Here is a 20,015-nt window from a genome sequence, read left to right as displayed (position 1 = left end):
TCTAACAATACAATTTTCTGACAGAATGTAAACATTCTACATTCCCCACTCTCCCTCAGTAACATGAATAAGGATAGTTCATATTTTCAAGTTTAGAAGTCAGAACCCATCAGTATTGATTTGTGACATGACCAGCCTTGAAAAGCTCTTCATGATTACAGATGTGAGTGCTATGGGACGATAGTCATTTAAAAGCAGGTTACATTGGAGCTCTTGGGAACAGGGACAATGGTGGTCAGCTTGAAACGTGTTGAGATTATAGACTTGGACATGGAGAGATTTAAAATGTCCATTAGGACACTTGCCAGCTAGTCTGCGCATACTCTGATAACGCACCCTGGTATTCCGTCGGGCCCAGGGTTAAAAGTTACTCACATCAGCCACGGAGAGCGAGATCACACAGTACCGGATTAACAACCCCAGTCGGGGGAAGTCAGGGTCTCAATTTACTGCAATTTTGTCACGTCCTGACCAGTATAAGGGTTATTTGTTATTGTAGTTTGGTCAGGACGTGGCAGAGGGTATTTGTTTTATGTGGTTCGGGGTGGTGTTTTTGTAGAAGGGTATTTGATTTATGTATTCCGGGGTTTTTGGGCACTGTTCCTTGTTAATGTATTTCTATGTTTAGTCTAGTTAGTTGTATTTCTTGTTTAGGTTAATGGGGGGTTGGACTCTCAATTGGAGGCAGGTGCTTTCTCGTTGCCTCTGATTGAGAGTCCTATATATGGGTATGTGTTTGGTTTAGTGTTTGTGGGAGATTGTCTCTTGTTTTGCGTGTGTGAGCCTTACAAGACTGTTTGGTTGTTCGTGAGTTCTTCGTCGTTTGTTATTTTGGTGTTTTCTTGGTTTCAATAAATATCAAGATGAGCATCCACATTCCTGCTGCGTTTTGGTCCACCATTCCAGACGACAACCGTGACAAATTTAGAAATGTTGTTGAGCCTCAGCAGTGTTTTCTCTTGTTATGTCAGTCACTGACAGTCACTCAATTAGCCATGTCAGCTAACAATATTTAGATTGTAAAGTTAATTTAGCCAGCTCTCTAAACTTGTAGTAATCATGGCTGAATACCGACCGTGTCACGCCCTGACCTTAGAGAGCCTATTTGGTTAGGTCAGGGTGTGATGTGGGGTGGGCATTCTATGTTTTCTATTTCTTTGTGTATGGCCGAGTGTGGTTCCCAATCAGAGGCAGCTGTCTTTCGTTGTCTCTGATTGGGAATCATACTTAGGCAGCCCTTTTTTCCACCTTCAGTTGTGGGATCTTGTTTTTGTACAGCTCTGTGTAAGCCTGCAGAATGTGACGTTCGTTTTCCTTTTTTTTTTTTTTTTGGTGTTCTGAGCTAAATAAAAGTATCGTGAGCACTTATCACGCTGCACCTTGGTCTCCTCCTTACGACGATCGTTACAGACCGGGCATGCAGGGCATGTGCCCAGGGGCCTGTGAGGGCATTTTCTGTAAAACCTTACTAATGCTTGTGTACTAAAATATCCTTCTTTAAGCCTAGGCATTGGGCTTGAGATTGTTAAAGAAACTAAATCATATAAGATAGAGAAGTGTGTGTGCGTTAGTATAGGCCTGTTTTAACTGTTGTGTGTGTGTGTGGTATGACCCCATGATGTCTGGGCGCTCAGCCAAGAGCTGAGAGAAACGAACTAGTTCCTCTTAGCTTAACTGGAGACAGAGCAATGTGTTATATCCTGCACATGTTATAAATATATTTGATAAGCTGGTCTATTGCGCAACACTTATCTGCTGATACAAAAGACACATTCTGTGTTGAACTGATACTAGCTATACACGCACACCCAGAAACAGATTGGCCGAATTAGACCTTACACAGCACTGATAAAACAGGAAATGACCTGATCACAGGGGTCAACGTCCAGTCTCGCAATAATATCTTGTAACTACAGAGATACACAGACAAGGACTCAGCACAAAGTACACACACACACACAAACCCATCCCAGAGGGCTGGGTCAGCGGAACAAAGAACACACTCATGGACCAATGGGGAGTCGATACCGACCCGAGACCAGAACGTCACTCCACTCATCGACCAGTCAGGAGGACGAATCTACAAGACTCAACATACGTCATTACATTACAATCATGTTGTATAAAATAGATGCACACTATGTGTAGGGGCTCGCTTCCGCTAGATCCATAAGAGCTAAAAGAACGAGTCCGTGCACGTTTTGCCAAATATCTTTGTCTCTTAATAAAGCTGCCTTACGATAATTGAATCCACCCGGTCCAGCGTCTTGACTTGGTCTCCTTCTCAAGTAACTGATCATCAACACACACCAGGGATACGGCTGTTGTTCTGTGTGGAGCCTGTTTCTGGTTGAAAGGTTCGTGCTTCTGTGTATGTGTGTAGGGGTAGGACCATACATCATCTGGGCCGACAGGCAAAGGTGCTTGCTTGCCCAACTTGGGGGAACCGTTGAGCTACTGTTAGAGGAAGTACGTCTGGAGTGACTTCCTTGGCACCTATTGTCCTCCCTCAGTTGCGACAGAATGAGACAACCTTTTCATTATAGCCTGTACCCCGTAACCCAGTTTCGTCTCTCCCCACATACACATACATAAGGTCACGTGTTTTGCAGATGCTTGTATAAGACAGCTTGACTATATAAGGCTTCCGTACTCTTTGTGCTCGGGCTCTCACTCCTTTCACTTTGTGTGTGGTGTGACCAGCTCCCTTATTGCAATAAGTTTATTAATAAAAGCCCCCTCCTGTACTCCTTGTTCACCCATGACTGCGTGGCCATGCACTCCTCCAACTCAATCATCAAGTTTGCAGACGACACAACAGTAGTAGGCCTGATTACCAACAATGACAAGACAGCCTACAGAGAGGAGGTGACGGCCCTGGCGTAGTGGTTCCAAGAAAATAACCTCTCCCTCAACGTCAACAAAATGAAGGAGCTGATCGTGGATTTAGGAAACAGCACAGGGAGCACGCCCCTATCCACATCGACGGGACCGCAGTGGAGAAGGTGAAACATCTTCAAGTTCCTCAGCGTACACATCACTGATAATCTGAAATGGTACACCCACACAGACAGTGTGGTGAAGAAGGCGCAACATTGGCTCTTCAACCTCAGCAGGCTGAAGAAATTCGGTTTGGCCCCTAAGACCCTCACAAACTTTTATCGATTCACAATTGAGAGCATCCTGTCGGGCTGTATCATTGCCTGTCCCTCTAGGACACCTACAGCACCCGATGTCACAGGAAGGCCAAAAAGATCATCAAGGACAACAACCACCCAAGCCTTGGCCTGTTCACCTCGCTACCATCCAGAAGTCGAGGTCAGTACAAGTGCATCAAAGCTGGGACCGAGAGACTGAAACACAGCTTCTATCACAAGGCCATCAGACTGTTAAATAGCCATAACTAGCAGGCTACCACCCGGTTACTCAACCCTGCACCTTAGAGGCTTCTGACCTATTTAGAAAGACATTGAATCACTCGTCACTTTAATAATGGAACACTAGTCACTTTAATAATGTTAACCTACTGATTTACTCATTTCATATGTATATACTGTATTCTATTCTACTGTATTTTAGTCAATGCCACTCCGACATTGCTCGTCCTAATATGTATATATTTCTTACTTCCATTCTTTTACTTTTAGATTTGTGTTTATTGTTGTGAATTGTTAGATACTACTGCACTGTTTGAGCTAGGAACGCATGCATTTCGCTACATCCGCAATAACATCTGCTAAATGTGTATGTGACCAATAAAATGTTATTTTATTTGATAAATGTTGTAATCAATATATTGACTAAATGTGTTTAAATGTACCTGTTAGCAAAATTGCCGGCTAGAGATGATATGCGGTAGCTTGCAGGGATTAGTAGTCTTGCATGATGTCTACTTTGATGCTAATTAGCATTTTCGAATTTGAGATTCATTTTAAGTGTTTCTGAAATGAATGCTGGAAAAACGATTGGAACCATTTCCCTGTTTGACCACTAGGTTTTATGGGTATTATGACACCTCCTCTGTGGGGCTCTATTGGATTTGATACCAGCAATCTTCTTGTAGCCAGCATACTTCCTGACAGATTTTTCCCTGTCAGATCCGAGATTTGAACTGAAAACCCTCTGGTTGCTGGCTCACTTCTCTAATTGCTAGGCTACCTTCCATTGGGCTACCTAGTGTCATTATACTGTATTATCATTATATTAAAGGCCTATATTGTGTTTTGCTGATAAGCACATACTTAGAGTTTAGTCAAGGAGGATTTATTTCACATTCCCGTAGGACTACTACACCCATTCTGACTTACAACTTCAGGAAACAGACAGAACTGGTGGGAGTTTGAAAGGAGAGAGAGTGCGCGCGATGGTGTGATCACATTGGTTAGATCTGTCATTCTCATTGAAAGCAAGTCTAAGAAATGGTAGATCTGTTCATGGTGCGCTATTTCTATGCTTTCTGTTCTTAAGTTTTGTTTTTGCATCTTTTACTTTCGGCTTTGTACACCAGCTTCGAACAGCTGAACATATAATATTTTTGGTTATGGAAAAGATATTACATGGTATAATGATTCTCTACACTACACTTGCTTGTTTTGTCACATATGTCACTATACTTGCTTGTTTTGTCATACAATAAATCATTGTCCAATGATTTATTGCTTGCCTTGCCTTTATTGCTTACTGTAATAAAACAATAAAAATAAACATATTTTCCCTAATGGAAAATACATCAACCCCCTACAAATATGTTTATTTATTAATCCGCATAAGAATTGACACGAGATGCGCATAGCCTGCATGCAGCCAACAGTAGGCTACTCGAACTGGTGCCCAGCGGAGCAGCAGTCTAAGGCACAGTACTGTATTGCAGGGGTGCTCAAACATTTTGGAGCCGGGAAAACCCCGTTTGTGAAGCTAAATTAATCGGGGACCCACTCATAACCAGAACACAACTTGAGTGAGATAAAAAAAAAAAATAGTGTACAAGTGTTTTACTATGACTATGACTTCAGTGCATAGCCGGACGAACCAAGTCTCAGGCCCTGGGAAGGAACATTTTAAAGGACTGCCTCCAGGCATCAGAGAGAAAATCTTGCAGTTTTCAAGCCAATTCCCCGCAATTCTACACATTTTGTCTTGGAGCAGAGGTTTTTGGTTGTTGTAGCTTTTAAGCTAATATTCTGCAATTGTACACATCTTGCCATGAGGTAGAGAGAACTTTTACGTTTTAAAGCTTAAAGTACAGTGCATTTACGTGAAAAAAAAAAAATACGAACAGTATTATATTTTAGTCATTTCTTATCCAGAGCAACTTACAGGAGCAATTAGGGTTACGTTTCTTGCTCAAGGACACAGACAGATTGTTCACCTAGTCGGCTCAGGGATCCAAACCAGTGACCTTTCAGTTACTGGCCAAATTATCTTAACCGCTAGGCTACCTGCCACCAAGTATTGAGATGTGAGGCTCCCACTCCCAGGCCAATGTTTATGGAGGAATAAAGTACTCTCTATCTTAAACAGAGATTTTGATGGGGATTTTTTTAATGATGCTAATTAGATTCCCACGTGGGTGCGGACATCGTCTTCAGGGTGTAACAAGTAGAAGCTAAAAGCTCATGCTAACAGCTCTTAACACCTTGTCATCATTCTCAACCCCCAGGTCAGTTCAGCAGTCAATCAGGCTGCTCCAAACCTTTATTTACTTAGTATCACTGCAGTCCTTGGGATTAGTTCATACATTTGAAAAACATCTTAATAAGAATGACAGACTATAAAGTTAAAGGGATACTTAGGGATTTTGGAAATAAGGCCATTCATCTACTTCCCCAGATTCAGATGAACTTGTGGATACCATGTTTATGCCTCTGTGTCCAGTATGAAGGAAGTATGAGGTCGTTTCACGAGCCAATGCTAACTAGCATTAGCGCAATAACTGGAAGTCTATGGGTGTCACGAATTCATATGACTCTGGGGAAGATGATAAAGGGCCTCATTTCAATTAAAAAACAAACAAGGCAATAAAAGATGAATTTGATAAAAAAAATATGGATAATAAAATATATTAAAAGTATGATACACTTTATAAAATATACACTAACAATTATGAATAATAAGGTGTTTTTTATCATTTCAATGTAAGAAATAAACAGTTGCTCTCAAAGTTAGTTTCAACTCCATGTAGCCTAAAGCCTGAAAAGCAGCCCTGCTTGACACTGGTAGGCCTACTACCACACTTACTGTTTGTCGTCCTTGCAAACAGCACTTTTTACCGGAAAAATTCACAGCGCTTCGTAATTCTCTGAACTGGAATACACGGGGTCCTCCGATACAGATTCCAACACCTTGCCCCAAACCTCAACTGGGGGCTTGAAGTGATATTGATTCGAATGTTTCTGGAACGAATTTACATGACATGAGAAATGTGTGTTTTTATGTGTTGGAACAACAAGCACATCATAAGAGAACAACTGTATGTCTGGTGTTAACTCTGCATCTGGATGAATGCATGGTAGGCCCACCTGTCTGCCAGTGGCAAATCTCAATTAGAATAATAGACTATTCATACGATCTTGTCATGTCTTGAATTCTATTTCGCTTTGGTGATCTTGAACATGGAAAAATACAGTCTACCATCTGCAATTGACATTACTGTGAGATTTAAAAAACGGATTTTGTTCGATTTAATAGTACACATTTGACTTACTATTAACAGTTTTAGTTAAAAATGATAAAGGACCAGAGCTGTGTAAAATGTGGATATCTTGTGTTTTATATACATTTCCACACTACGAGGTTGAAATAATACTGTGAAATTGTGAACATTATGATAATGCCTTTTTAGTGTAAGAGCTGTTTGAAAGGAAGGCTTGTTTTGGTGGGATGGAGTTTTGGCCAACTGTCCCGTATTAGCCGGGATGTCCCTTATATTGGGCTAAATTGGTTTGTCCCAAACGGAATCTCCCTTGTCCCCTATATTCATCCAATCACAGTATCGCGTAAACGCGCCAATTCCTGCAAAGTCATTTCTGTTGTTGTTCGGTCGGTTTGGCATATCAAGGAAATATGGATAAACCTGCAAAAAAGAAAAGACAGTGCAGCTACAACAAACAATGGGAAGCAAATAAGACGTGTGTTAAGCCCGTCAGTGGTGACTCGACGAAAGCTTTCTGTACTTTATGCCGTCGGGAATTCTCAATTGGCCAAAGACTGTGCGGGATATTTTGGATGATCTGTCCCGGACCGAAGGTGAGCCCGTGTACTTCTCAGTTGCCAGTGATGCCTCAAACAAGGGAAATAGAAGAAAAAAAATCCAGTGTGCGTGAGATATTTCTCTGTGTTTATGCTGGAGTGCGGTGCAAGTTACTTGACGTTTATTTGACAGTGATGAAACTGAAAATGACTGATGAACTGTCTGGAAAAGCGTGAACTGGATATTAGACACATCACAGCATATGCAGCAGATAATGCAAATGTCAACTTTGGAAAACACCACTCCGTTTACCAGTTATTGAGCAGTGCCAACAATCGAATTCTGAAAGCTAATTGCCCAGCTCACATAGCTCATAATGCCTGCAAGCACGCCTGCGATCAGCTGTCAGTGGATATTGAGACAATGTTTTAAAGATCTACAGCCACTTCTCAGTATCTGCTTCCCTAAGAGAGGAACTGCGTGCATGTGTTGCCTTTGTTGACATTGAGTGGCGTGAAATTCTGCGACATGTTTGCACTAGATGGCTCTCTCTTCAACCAGCTGTCGATCGTCTCCTGCAAAGCTGGCCAGCTCTTACTTCATACCTCAGGTCCCTTGGGGAGACCTGTCCTGTGGCACTGAAGAGTATTTTTGAGTATGAAGGAAAAACGGAAGCCGCTGAGATTTATCTGTGGTTTTTCCACAACGTGGGGTGTTTTTTTGACCAACTCATAAAAAGCTGGAGGAAACAACGCTCTGCATCCCAGATGTTTACGAGGAAGTCCAAATTCAAAATTAAGATGCTTCAGCGGAAACAGGAAAGCTTTTTTGGATACCAGACCAAGCAAAGCAGCTGTAAGCGCAAAGGTCCACGCATCAACAGGACTTTGAAGTTCTATGACACTGTCATTACATACATTGACAAGTGGTTTGATTCTCACCAGAAAATGTAACGTTGAAACTGAAACCAATCGGCCTCTATGAGGAGCTCTCCTTCACTGACCTGGAGCAGGTGGTGGTTTCCCTCAAAATGACAGAGACAGTCAGTATGGACCAACTCTATGAAGAGTTTTGTGCTAGCCGGGAGGAAATACAGAAAGCCAGACAGGATACCACAAAATCCACCAGTGAGAAGTGGGTGGCAGCTTTCCAAAACCTAGGGAAGCCAACTTGATCAACATGTTCAGGATTGTCTCATTTGTCCTCAGTGTGCCAGGCTCAAATGCCTTTGTAGAGAGGATTTTCTCTCTGATGACCATTAAATGGTCAGACTCAAGAAACGGATGCAGCACAGAGCTGATCAAAAATGAACTTCAAATATCTGTGAACTGTGACTTGTCATGTAAGGACTTCTCTCTGGCTATGCAAAAGGGCAAAGGATTGCTTGAAACAGTCGAGCAGAAAAAAGTATCCATGGAAAAAAGTAGACTTGGTGAGTGACTCATGCCCCTCTTTTCCTCTTGCATTTGAAATGTTATTTTTTTTTAATGCTGTTAAGGGCCAAATTGTGATTTCTTTGATAATTTATTTTGAGGTTTATTCACATAAGTTTACATGATGATACAGTTTTAGTAAAGTTATAGACTAAATGGAATATAAAAATGTTTTGCCTTTCCAATTTAATAAGAATATACACTGTATTCATTCCCACAACACCATACCCACACCGCAGCGGCACCGTGCAATGGCACGCCACCTTTTGTCCCTTATTTGGTAGTGAGAAAGTTGGAAACCCTACTAGTGATACAGCCTATTTCTCTCTAAAAAATATTGGACCAATTAAAAGTGCAATGTCAAATCAAATTCAAACGTTATTTTAAATTGCATTTAAATATGTATTTGCTACAATACTCTTGCATGTTCTGATGGGACAGGAAGCTTGTTACTTTTATGTAAAGTTACAGTAATTAGGCAGCTGTAATCTCATAGCATATCAATTGTCATTTTTCATGAATTGGTTGTTCATAGAGAATGAAACTTGAAAATTAAATCGAAAATGTTTATTTTTTCATACAATTTACTATAGCAGTGCGTGCTAGTGCAAGAAGTTAATACAAATAATAAATACCCCCAAAAAGCAACAAAGCCGCTTTCTAACAGTATAAGGCATTACTAGGTACTGTTCATGGCCCTCTAATGAAGATATGTTTTATACAGCCATCCACTTCACATTAACATTCAACAGGTTTACTAGCATAAATTCATCATAATTAACGGTATTTAATCTACCTATAAACTCTGCATGCTTTTCCACGTTGTGGTGGTTGTACAACATAACATACCATCGCGTGACCCCAAGTGTACTTCGATATGATGGTTATTATATCAATATTTGCGCTTAAATGCGTTTCTGCCACAATTGTCACATAATCTATTTCGCAGACCCCAGAAATTACTATTTTAAAGATTTTCTTGTCACACGAAGTGCATACTCACTCAAAATACATTTCTCCCAGAGCCGCAGATAACATATTTAGGCCTCTACATGGAAGTGAAATGATACGACCACAATGTCAAAAATATAGAAATTAGGAACTTCATTCCAGTCTTATACTACAGGGCTCACTGACTAATCTCTTAATACTCATTCTATTTTTGAATTGCATGTTGTTGGAGGTTCCAGAGGTAGTCGTTGGCAAAGTTCATAATCTGAGTCATGGCGTTCAGTATCAGGATGTCCATGTCGTTATCCAGCATCCCCTCGTCGTGGTAGTTCTTCACCGGCAGGATGCAGTTCATGGGAAGGCCTAGCTCATTACTGCAGATCTGCATCTGAAAAATGTTGGAGACAAAAACGGCTGGATCAGTTTTTCTTGAGTGATGATCATTGAATCATGTCAGCACAACCAAGATTTAATGGCTGACTACATTGCAGACATTGCATTGTGTCAACCGATGGTTGCGTGCCACATCATCAACTGTGCAGTTGGGCATCAGATTACCTCATCATATTATATGGTTAGTTGACATGTTAAACACTTGTCCAGGCAATGTGACATTTGTTCAGGTCTGAGGTCATGTGATTTACCTTCTCTTTGATCGCCTTGCTGTAGAAGATTCTCTTCACATCCTTGTTCACCACGTCACAAGCCATGTCTGGCATGGTCATGACAACAACTTGAGGGATTTCTGCCGTAGAAATGAATATTTAATGAATAGAAGGACTAGCATAAGTAACACTGTGTCATGTAATAGTGAAAAGTCAAGAGCTACAGCTGAAAGGTGACAACTGATCGCCAGACATAGTTGTAGTTACCATTGAGAAACAGAGTTTAAAGAGCTTACTTACTCAGTCTGCTGGCTGCTGCCCTGATGCTCTTCATCTTGTCTATGACATCCACTGACATGCGAGAGATTTTGTCCGCTGACACAATACTCACCAGGCAGTGAGTTTTGTCACTTAAGCTGGGATTCTGAATGAATTCCTTTTTTTGATCCGATAATGGGTGGAAAGGATTGAACTGGCCAAGAAAATATAAGATTTGTTAGTCTGTGTGTGTGTGTGTGTGTGCGTGTGCGTGTGCGTGTGACATCTGCATTACCTCATAGCCCTCTGGTAGATGGCCCTTCAGCGCATTGATGATGTCATCAGGGTGCAACCCATTTTTTGGTTTCCAGACCCATGACATCATTGAATGCAAAGGGAAGACGTTTTTCTCCTGAACGGCCTTGAATGTAGTGTGTGTCATACTGAAAATACATTTTTTATTTAATAACATGTATCTTTTTTTTCTATGGAAAGGATAAATACCCTCACACTCAGAAACATGAAAAGCATCCCAAACTGAGGCTCAGAATCAACAAATATATATACAGTGTACAAAACATTAGGAACACCTGATCTTTCACCTGAACTCTACCTACAGTACATGTACATATTACCTCGATTAACTCGACTAACTGGTGCCCGCGCACATTGACTCTGTACTGGTACCCCCCTGTAAATAGCCTCGCTATCGTTATTTTACTGCTGCTCTTTAATTATTTGTTACTTTAATTTGTACTTTTTTACTTATCTATTTTTTTCCTTAACACTTATTTTTTCTTGTTGGTTAAGGGCTTGTAAGTAAGCATTTCACTGTAATGTGACAAATACAATTTGATTTGATCTTTCCATGACATAGCTTTCACCTGGTCAGTCTATGATCCCTTATTCATGTCATTTGTTAAATCCACTTCAATCAGTGAAGATGAAGGGGAGGAGACAGGTTAAATAATATTTTTAAGCCTTAAGACAATTGAGACATGGATTGTGTATGTGTGCCATTCAAAGGGTGAATGGGCAAGATACAATATTTAAGTGCCTTTGAACGGGTTCTGGTAGTAGGTGCCAGGCCCACAGGTTTGTGTCAAAAACTGCAACGCTGCTGGGTTTTTCACACTCAACAATTTCCCATGTGTATCAAGAATGGTCCATCACCCAAAGGACATCCAGCCATCTTAGAACAACTGTGGGAAGCATTGGAGTCAACATGGGCCAGCGTCCCTGTGCAATGTCTTGTGGAAAATGCCCTGACTGTTTTGAAGGCTGTTTTCAGGGCAAAAGGGGGTGCAACTCTGGTTGATTGTGGAGGCTGGTTGATTGTGGAGGCCAGGTCATCTGATGCAGCACTCCATCACATTCCTTGGTCAAATAGCCCTTACACAGCTTGGAGGTGTGTTTTGGGTCATTGTCCTGTTGAAAAACAAATGATAATCCCACTAAGCGCAAACCAGATGGGATGGCGTAGTGCTGCAGAATGCTGTGGTAGCCATGCTGGTTAAGTGTGCCTTGAATTCTAAATAAATCAGCAAAGCACCATCACACCTCCTCCTCCATGCTTCACGGTGAGAACCACACATGCGGTAATCATCCGCTCACCTACTCTGCGTCTCAGAAAGACACGGCGGTTGGAACAAAAAATCTCAAATTTACCAAAAGACAGATTTCCACCGGTCTAATGTCCATTGCTCCTGTTTCTTGGTCCAAGCAAGTCTCTTCTTGGTGTCCTTTAGAAGTGGTTTCTTTGCCACAATTCGACCATGAAGGCCTGATTCACGCAGTCTCCTCTGAACAGTTGATGTTGAGATGTGTCTGTAACTTGGATTTTGTGAAGCATTTATTTGGGCTGCAATCTGAGGTGCGGTTAACTCAAATGAAGCAGAGGTAACTCTGGGTCTTCCTTTCCTGTGGTGGTCCTCATGGGAGCCAGTTTCATCATAGCACTTGATGGTTTTTGCGACTGCACTTGAAGAAACTTTCAAAGTTCTTGAAATGTTCCGGATTGACTGACCTTCATGTCTTAAAGTAATGATGGACTGTCGTTTCTGTTTGCTGATTTGAGCTGTTCTTGCCATAATATGGACTTGGTCTTTTACCAAATAAGGCTATCATCTGTATATCAACCCTACCTTGTCACAACCCAATTGATTAGCTCAAACGCATTAAGAAGGAAAGAAATTCTACAAATGAACTTTTAACAAGGCACACCTGTTAATTGAAATGCATTCCAGGTGACTACCTCATGAAGCTGGTTGAGAGAATGCTGTCATCAAGGCAAAGGGCGACTACTTTGAAGAATCTCAAATATAAAATATGTTTTGATTTGTTGAACACTTTTTGGTTACTACATGATTCCATGTGTTTCATAGTTTGTCTTCATCATTATTCTACAATGTAGAAAATAGTAAAAATAAAGAAAAACCCTTGAATGAGTAGGTGTATCCAAACTTTTGACTGGTACTGTAAGTTTTCAGACCCTTTACATAAAATTGATTTAGGGCACAATACCCCGAAATGTGCATAAAGTAAAAATGCAAGACCAACATTTCGGTTTTTAACTCAAAGGATATAACTAAGCAGTAGAATACATATTTTAAACTGGGTGGTTCGAGCCCTGAATACTGATTGGCTGACAGCTGTGGTTTATCAGACAGTATACCATGGGTATGTCAAAACATTTATTTTTACTGTTCTAATTATGTTGGTAACCAGTTTAGTATAGTAATAAGGCACCTCAGGGGTTTGTGATATATGGCCATTATACCACGGCTAAGGGCTGTGTCTAGGCACTCTGTGATGCGTCATGCGTAAGAACAGCCCTTAGCCGTGGTATATTGGCCATATACCACACCTCCTTTGGCCTTATTGCTTAAATGTAACATTTCTACTGTGTACATTTCTACTTTGTATTCTACTGTGTAGTTACATGCTTTGCATTTATCTAGTCTTGATAATGTGATGTAATCAACTCATTTATATTTTCTTTATCCAGATGTGTGCTTTCATTTGTCTTGTCCCTTTTCTTTATGCACCTTCTCACATAAAAATATGTAAATGATATACATTTGTGCATCTGCGTCTCCATTTTTGTTTTTATTTTAAGTTTCCAACAGTCTGAGTGTATTTATTCTATCCATGGTCCTTCTTTTGCAAACCTACGCCCCTGTGATTGACTACATTTTGCATTTAAAACAGCGCAGACAACCTCTGTTCCTGTAAGTCCCTCTTCATGTCTCTGCCTGTTTGTAGCTCATGAAATACTGTGTCTTAGTGTACCAGGATATATTAGGTAGCCATATCCCATGCCTGCATTGTGTCTGTGTTAAATGTATTAGGCACCGCAGCTTACTGTCATGGTGAAGCTTGTGCCAGAGGTAGAAGCTACCAGGGCACCACCTGTTATCCGATTTTGGAAGACGTTGTTGACTGAGTTGATGAAGCTGGACTTTCCTGCACCGACTGGTCCATATAGCAGGCATCTGAGCTGGCCCACGTCAGGATCACTCAGTTTAAAGCTCCTCAGATCATCCACCATGTCGTCTCTCTCTTTTTTACTGTCAGAGACAATGAAGAGTACCTGTTACCTGTTACTTGTTAGCCTGGCCACTGTTTCCAAATGCTAACCCTTTTAGCATCTGTGGCACGGGTTCAATGCAAATCAGTGGTACCGATATTAGCATGTTTTTGCATGATTGTGGATTTGTGCCACAAATGCTTAACATTTTGCATTTTGAAACAGTGGCCATAGACTGCTTATAATGATGTACAGGGAAATTGTATCAAGATAACACCAGGACTAATTTAAGATGGTGGGAAAACTGATATCAGCAATTTAGTATAGCACACCATTCACACAACCCATGATAGTGATTGTAATTATAACCTAAACGTTTGTTTTACTTTCTCTCTTTCTCCTTCATATCGGTCAGTCAGTACAGTACTTACCTCCAACATGTTTTCCTCCATTGTTGGTCAAATTCTGTGTGACATACATGGAAGACATTTTGATTAAATTAGTTCATTACTGTTTTCCACATTCCAACACCCCCCATCTCTTACTTTCAAAACAATTAGAAGATTTTGATTACAATGACACAATTAATGAGAGTAGGCTACAGTCAATGATACAGGGTATGTACTATATAAGTAAAACCTTGGGGCTGTGGTCAATGCATGCGCTAAAACGGTGTCTGCAGGTTCCCAGAACAAGTCAAAAGAATTGGGACCGATGCACTGTGCTTGAACAGAATTTGCACTCAAACCTGATATTCACTATCAGGGGTTGACTATTTTACAGATATGTCATATCTCTCTTACCCTTTGGTGGGGGTGGTGATGGGGGTGGTGATGGGGTTGATTCTTCTCCACCCATGTTTGCTTTTCTGAGAGGGAATATAACAGGGTTGGGGTCAATTCCAATTTAATTATTGAATTCACTCATAAAGTGGAGAATTGATATTGAATTAAATTAGAATTTCAACAATCTTTCAAGTTATTGAATTGGAATTAGGCTGCATTGACTTTTTTATTGGAATTTAAACGGAATTGTAAAACATTTAATCTGTGGAATTGAATTAAATTGGAATTCAGTATTATTACATTTCCCAGTTAATGCAATGTATCAAACATTGACTGCAGGATTGGTATTTTTATAGTTCCAGTATAGTTAGGCTGTCTGAACAGTCACATGATAAGTCTGAAAGCCTGAGGGAATTGAATTTGAATTTGTGGAATTGTGACCTAATATTGAATTGGGAATTGAATTCTTGGAATTTACCTAACATTGGAATGGAGAGAAATGTAGTTCTCTGAGTTCAAAGACTGACCTGGAATTTTAATTGAATTAAATCAAATTTCCAGATATAATTTAATTATTTCTAATTGAATTTGTGGAATTAGAGGCCCAGTGCAGTCAAAAATGTGATTTTCCTGTGTGTTATATATACTTCCACACTATGAGGTTGCAATAATACTGTGAAATTGTGAAAATGATAATATCCTTTTAGCATAAGAGCTGTTTTAAAAGACCGCTTGAAATTTCAGCCTGTTTTGGTGGGATGGAGTGTTGGCCTGCCTAGTGACATCCCCAGGAGGTAAATTAGTCAGTAGACCAATAAGAAATAGCGTTCCAAACCTTTCTGCCAATAACAGATAGTTTTCACCTCCCCACTCAGACCACTCCCAGACAGTCCTATCAACATTTTTGCTTGAGAAATTGCTCTTTGTTAAGAAGCTGTGTTAGTTTAACCATTTCAATTGATAAATCACAGAAAGGTACTTAATTTTTTGGCCAAAAAGGATTTGATAGTGAGATAAAAACGGCTGCATTGGACCTTTACCTCAACCCTGGAACATAAAAATACTATTTGGGTTGAATAGTATGTCATGTCTGCACTGCAGCTAGTAGGGCTAGGTGGATACCAGTATTAAAATATGTTTGGCAACTGTAAGTGCTGTTATTGGGAAGTGGAAACGTTTAGGAGCAACAACGGCTCAGCCACGAACTAGTAGTCCACACAACCTCACAGAATGGGACCACAAGTGCTGAAGCTTGTAAAAATCATCTGTCCTCGGTTGCAACACTCACTACTGAGTTCCAAACTGCCTCTGGAAGCAACATCAGCAGAAAAACGGTTAATTGCGACCTCGATGAAATGGTTTTCCATGGCCGAGCAGCCGCGCACAAGCCTATGATCACCATGTGCAATGCCAAGCGTCGGCTGGAGCAGTGGAAACAAATTCTCTGGAGTGATCAATTACCCTTCACCATCTAGCAGTCCAACGGACGAATCTGGGTTTGACGGATGCCAGGAGAACGCTACCTGCCCCAATGCATAATGCCAACTGTAAAGTTTGGTGAGGGAGGAATAATGGTCTGGGGCTGTTTTTCATGGTTCGGGCTAGGCCCCTTAGTTCTTGTGAAGGGAAATCTTAATGCTACAGCATAAAATGACATTCTAGACGATTCTGTGCTTCCAGCTTTGTGGCAACAATTTGAGGAAGGCCCTTTCCTGTTTCAGCATGATAATGCCCCCATGCACAAAGCGAGGTCCATACAGAAATGGGTTATCGAGATCGGTGTAGAAGAACTTGACTTGCCTGCACAGAGCCCTGACCTCAACCCCAACGAACACCTTTGGGATGAATTGGAATGCCAACTGCGAGCCAGGCCTAATCACCAAACATCAGTGCCCGACCTCACTAATGCTCTTGTGGCTGAATGGAAACAAGTCCCCACAGCAATGTTCCAACATCTAGTGGAAAACCTTCCCAGAAGAGGGGAGGCTGTTATAGCTGCAAAGGGGTACGCCATATTAATGCCCATGATTTTGGAATGAAATGTTCGACAAGTAGGTGTCCACATACTCAAGGATCGGAAACTGTTGCAAATGATGTTAAATGCAGTAATACAAGCAGTACATGTACAACATATGTGGAACTGTCCTTTAACTGCACTCATTGATGTCTGTTTTTTTACTCTTTTTGCAGATCTACAATGAGAAAAGAAGGCAGTTCAGCCTGGTAAAGAATTCTCCTTATGAGATGGTGGAGAAGGTAGCTTCAGACATCGAGAAGCTACTGGCCAAGAAATGCAGAGCACTTGATGTAAGTCAGCAATTTGACTTTTATTTATTTCACAAATAACATTACATTTAGTGTCAGTTTGACAGACACAGATTTAGCTCGGTCCTGGGCTAAAAAGCAAGTTCAATAGTGAATCTCCATTGAAAATGCTTCTTAATCCAGGATTCCCTACTGGATATTTCACACAAAATGAACACATTGCGTTCGCAATACTAACATATTCCATGGCAAATTAAATTACTTGATAACCTGTTTCCAATACATTTTTTATCTATACTGAACAAAAATATAAATGCAACATGCAACAATTTCAAAGATTTTACTGAGTTACATTTCATATAAGGAAATCAGTCATTTGGAATACATTTTAGGGCCTAATCTATGTATTTTACATGACTGGGCAGGGGCACACCCACTGGGGAGAGAGGCCCAGCCAATCAGTTTTTCCACACAAAAGTGCTTTATTACAGACAGAAATACTCCTCATTTTCATCAGCTGTCCGGGTGGCTGGTCTTAGACTCAGACAATCTCGCAGGTGAAGAAGCCGGATGTGGAGGTCCTGGGCTGGCGTGGTAACACCTGTTTTGCGGTTGTGAGGCTGGTTGGACACATTGCCAAATTCTCTAAAACAACGTTGGAGGCGACTTATGGTAGAGAAATTAACATTCAATTCTCTGGCAACAGCTCTGGTGGACATTCCTGCAGTCAGCATGCCAATTGCACGCTCCCTAAAAACTTATGGCGTTGTGTGACAAACTTCACATTTTAGAGTGGCATTTTGTTGTCCCCAGCACAAGGTGCACCTGTGTAATGATCATGCTGTTTAATCAGCTTTTTGATATGCCACACCTGTCAGGTGGATGGATTATCTTGGCAAAGGAGAAATGCTCACTAACAGGGATGTAAACAAATCTGTGCACAAAATGTGACCGAATTAAGCTTTTTGTGCATATGGAACAATTCTGTGATCTTTTATTTCAGCTCATGAAACATGGGACCAACACTTTACATGTTGCGTTTATATTTTTGTTCAGTATATTTAGGAACAAAAAATGCACCCCAAACCAGCTTTTCAGGTGTTTGTGAAAGCAAAGACGGGTGGAATGCATTTTTAACAAGTTACAATTAAATTTGTGTTACAGTAAACATTTGTTATTGTACATGTCCAGGAAACTGCCCCATAATGTAGAAGATGTATAGGAACAATAGAAGACAAGGTTACAGGTTTCCTTTGTGCACAAATTATAGGCAGCTTCTACAAACATTGCAGTATAACAATTCGAGTTTTCCTTTTGCAATGCAAATATTGTACTGTATATCGATCAGGTCCTCTACCAGTTTCTCCTATCAGCAGAATAAATTGTTTTGTATTGTTTATAAAAGATAAAATACAAAATGTGAATAGACTTACCTTGTTGGTACTAGTTCCTCCTGAGGCTGAGATTCTGATATAGTTCTGATAAAAAGATTTCACCAGCACCTATTTATACCTGCACAGTAGAAAGTGAAATTCAAGTGAGGAGGACTGTCTAGCTCTTCTATTTCTCTAGCCATTTCTTGTAAATGGGGCTATTATAGTAATAGAGGGACCATAGTTTTACTTTCAATATGACGCTTTCACTTTTTGTTTACAAATAAGAGCATCAGGTGGTTATGTGGTTTAGACAGAAAGACAAACACCCAGCTCTTATAGTCTTCTAAACCCATTACATTTCTATGAAGTCAGACCATTTATGAACACAATTGTTTATCTTTTATCAATGACATTACAAGTGAGAGGTCAGTGAACTATTAACAAATATTTACAGTATTATATTATGCAAACTGATGTCATAATATGCTTATGTTTCTCATAATACTTGTGTGGATAATTTGTCCTGAAACTCCCAGTACGTATAGAGTTCATCCAGGCTACTTTAGAAATGGGCTTCTGAGGTGAAATAGAACCAGAACCACCCTTGTCCTCCGTCCTCCGTGAGCAATATGAGGTAAAATAGAGCTAGCAACCAGTATAGCAACCAGCATAGCAACAGACGCTTTGGTTCATTACGTAGGCCGGTCAGAATTTAACAGGTTCTAGCAACGGTCCTAGCAACAGACGCTAAAAGCTAATTGAATCCCGTTGTGACCCAGGGGTGGAAACCATTTGGCAGTGGACACTATTTCACATAGCAGGCCCTGTTATAAATAATGTGAATATCATTTTTTAAATATCCCTCTCATTCAACTTGGCCTATTGAAAATAAAGGGCAGGACCTTTGTTTTCTCTGTTCTCTAACCTGAACTCTTGAACTTGCAGAGGCTGGCCAGTGAAGCAGAATGTGTCCAGCGAGACCATCCCTGGCACGACAGCGTCAAGGTAACACTTCTGTAACACCCTACCAGCAGACTGTCTGCATTTGTAATGTATAAAAGATTCAGCAGGGGGTCATGATACTAAGCACATCCCCTATTGATGTAATGATTATATCAACAGTAAATGTTCACCCAATCATCATGCACTCCTCAAAGTCATCAATGACCTCCTCACCGCTGCTGGTGCTGCTGCCCTCAACATCCTTATTCTCCTTGATCTTAGTGCCACCTTTGACACTATGAGCCATCATATCCTACTCAGCAAGCTGGAGGGTCTGGGTGTTGAGGGCACTGTAGTCTCCTGGCTACAATCCTACCTCACCAACCGGACCCTCAATGGCCACATCTCAGACTCACTGCAGTTACACTGGGTGTCCCCCAAGGCTCTGTGCTGGGCCTCTTACTCTTCACCATCTACATCCCCCTTTGGTCAGATCCTCCGTCACTTCAACCTTAACATTCACTACTACGCTGATGTCACACAGATCTACCTAGGCACCAAATCCCTCCTCAACCCACCTCTGACCCACATTGAATCATGCCTCTGCAATAAAAACCTGGATGCAACAAAACTTACTATCTCAACAGTGCTAAAACGGAACTCCTCCTCATAGGCACCAAAT

General features: G+C 40.8%; 1 protein-coding gene across 3 annotated transcripts; it reads right to left on the bottom strand.

Annotated features, from left to right (window-relative positions):
- Positions 1-9,174: 9,174 nt before the first annotated feature.
- LOC115208241 (interferon-induced protein 44) lies at positions 9,175-20,012 on the bottom strand. Of its 3 annotated transcripts, XM_029776132.1 has the most exons (8): positions 18,449-20,012; positions 14,769-14,833; positions 14,397-14,430; positions 13,801-14,005; positions 10,732-10,879; positions 10,479-10,650; positions 10,218-10,318; positions 9,175-9,961 (listed from the first exon to the last, which is right to left on the bottom strand). In XM_029776132.1, the coding sequence occupies exons 5-8, from the start codon at positions 10,876-10,878 to the stop codon at positions 9,779-9,781; spliced, it is 603 nt and encodes a 200-aa protein (XP_029631992.1). In that variant the 5' UTR covers position 10,879; positions 13,801-14,005; positions 14,397-14,430; positions 14,769-14,833; positions 18,449-20,012; the 3' UTR covers positions 9,175-9,778. The 3 variants fall into 3 exon arrangements, with proteins under 3 accessions (XP_029631992.1, XP_029631991.1, XP_029631993.1); XM_029776131.1 differs by lacking the exons at positions 13,801-14,005; positions 14,397-14,430; positions 14,769-14,833; positions 18,449-20,012 and having other exon boundaries at positions 10,732-11,087; XM_029776133.1 differs by lacking the exons at positions 13,801-14,005; positions 14,397-14,430; positions 14,769-14,833; positions 18,449-20,012 and having other exon boundaries at positions 10,479-11,087.
- Between the last annotated feature and the right edge of the window lie 3 nt (positions 20,013-20,015).

The sequence above is a fragment of the Salmo trutta genome, chromosome 14 (genome assembly GCF_901001165.1).
Source record: "Salmo trutta chromosome 14, fSalTru1.1, whole genome shotgun sequence".
Lineage (NCBI taxonomy): Eukaryota > Metazoa > Chordata > Actinopteri > Salmoniformes > Salmonidae > Salmo > Salmo trutta.
Note: the sequence above shows the minus strand (reverse complement) of the source record. Positions and strands in the feature narration are given on the sequence as shown.

Bases quoted from the DNA above. Each gene is read 5' to 3' on its own strand.
- LOC115208241 (XM_029776131.1), bottom strand. From the start codon at position 10,908: ATGTTATTAAATAAAAAATGTATTTTCAGTATGACACACACTACATTC. The intron at 10,319-10,478 runs GTAAGTAAGCTC...TTTCTACGGCAG, and splicing joins GGCAGCAGCCAGCAGACTGA to AAATCCCTCAAGTTGTTGTC. The intron at 9,962-10,217 runs GTAAATCACATG...AACATTTTTCAG, and splicing joins GCAAGGCGATCAAAGAGAAG to ATGCAGATCTGCAGTAATGA.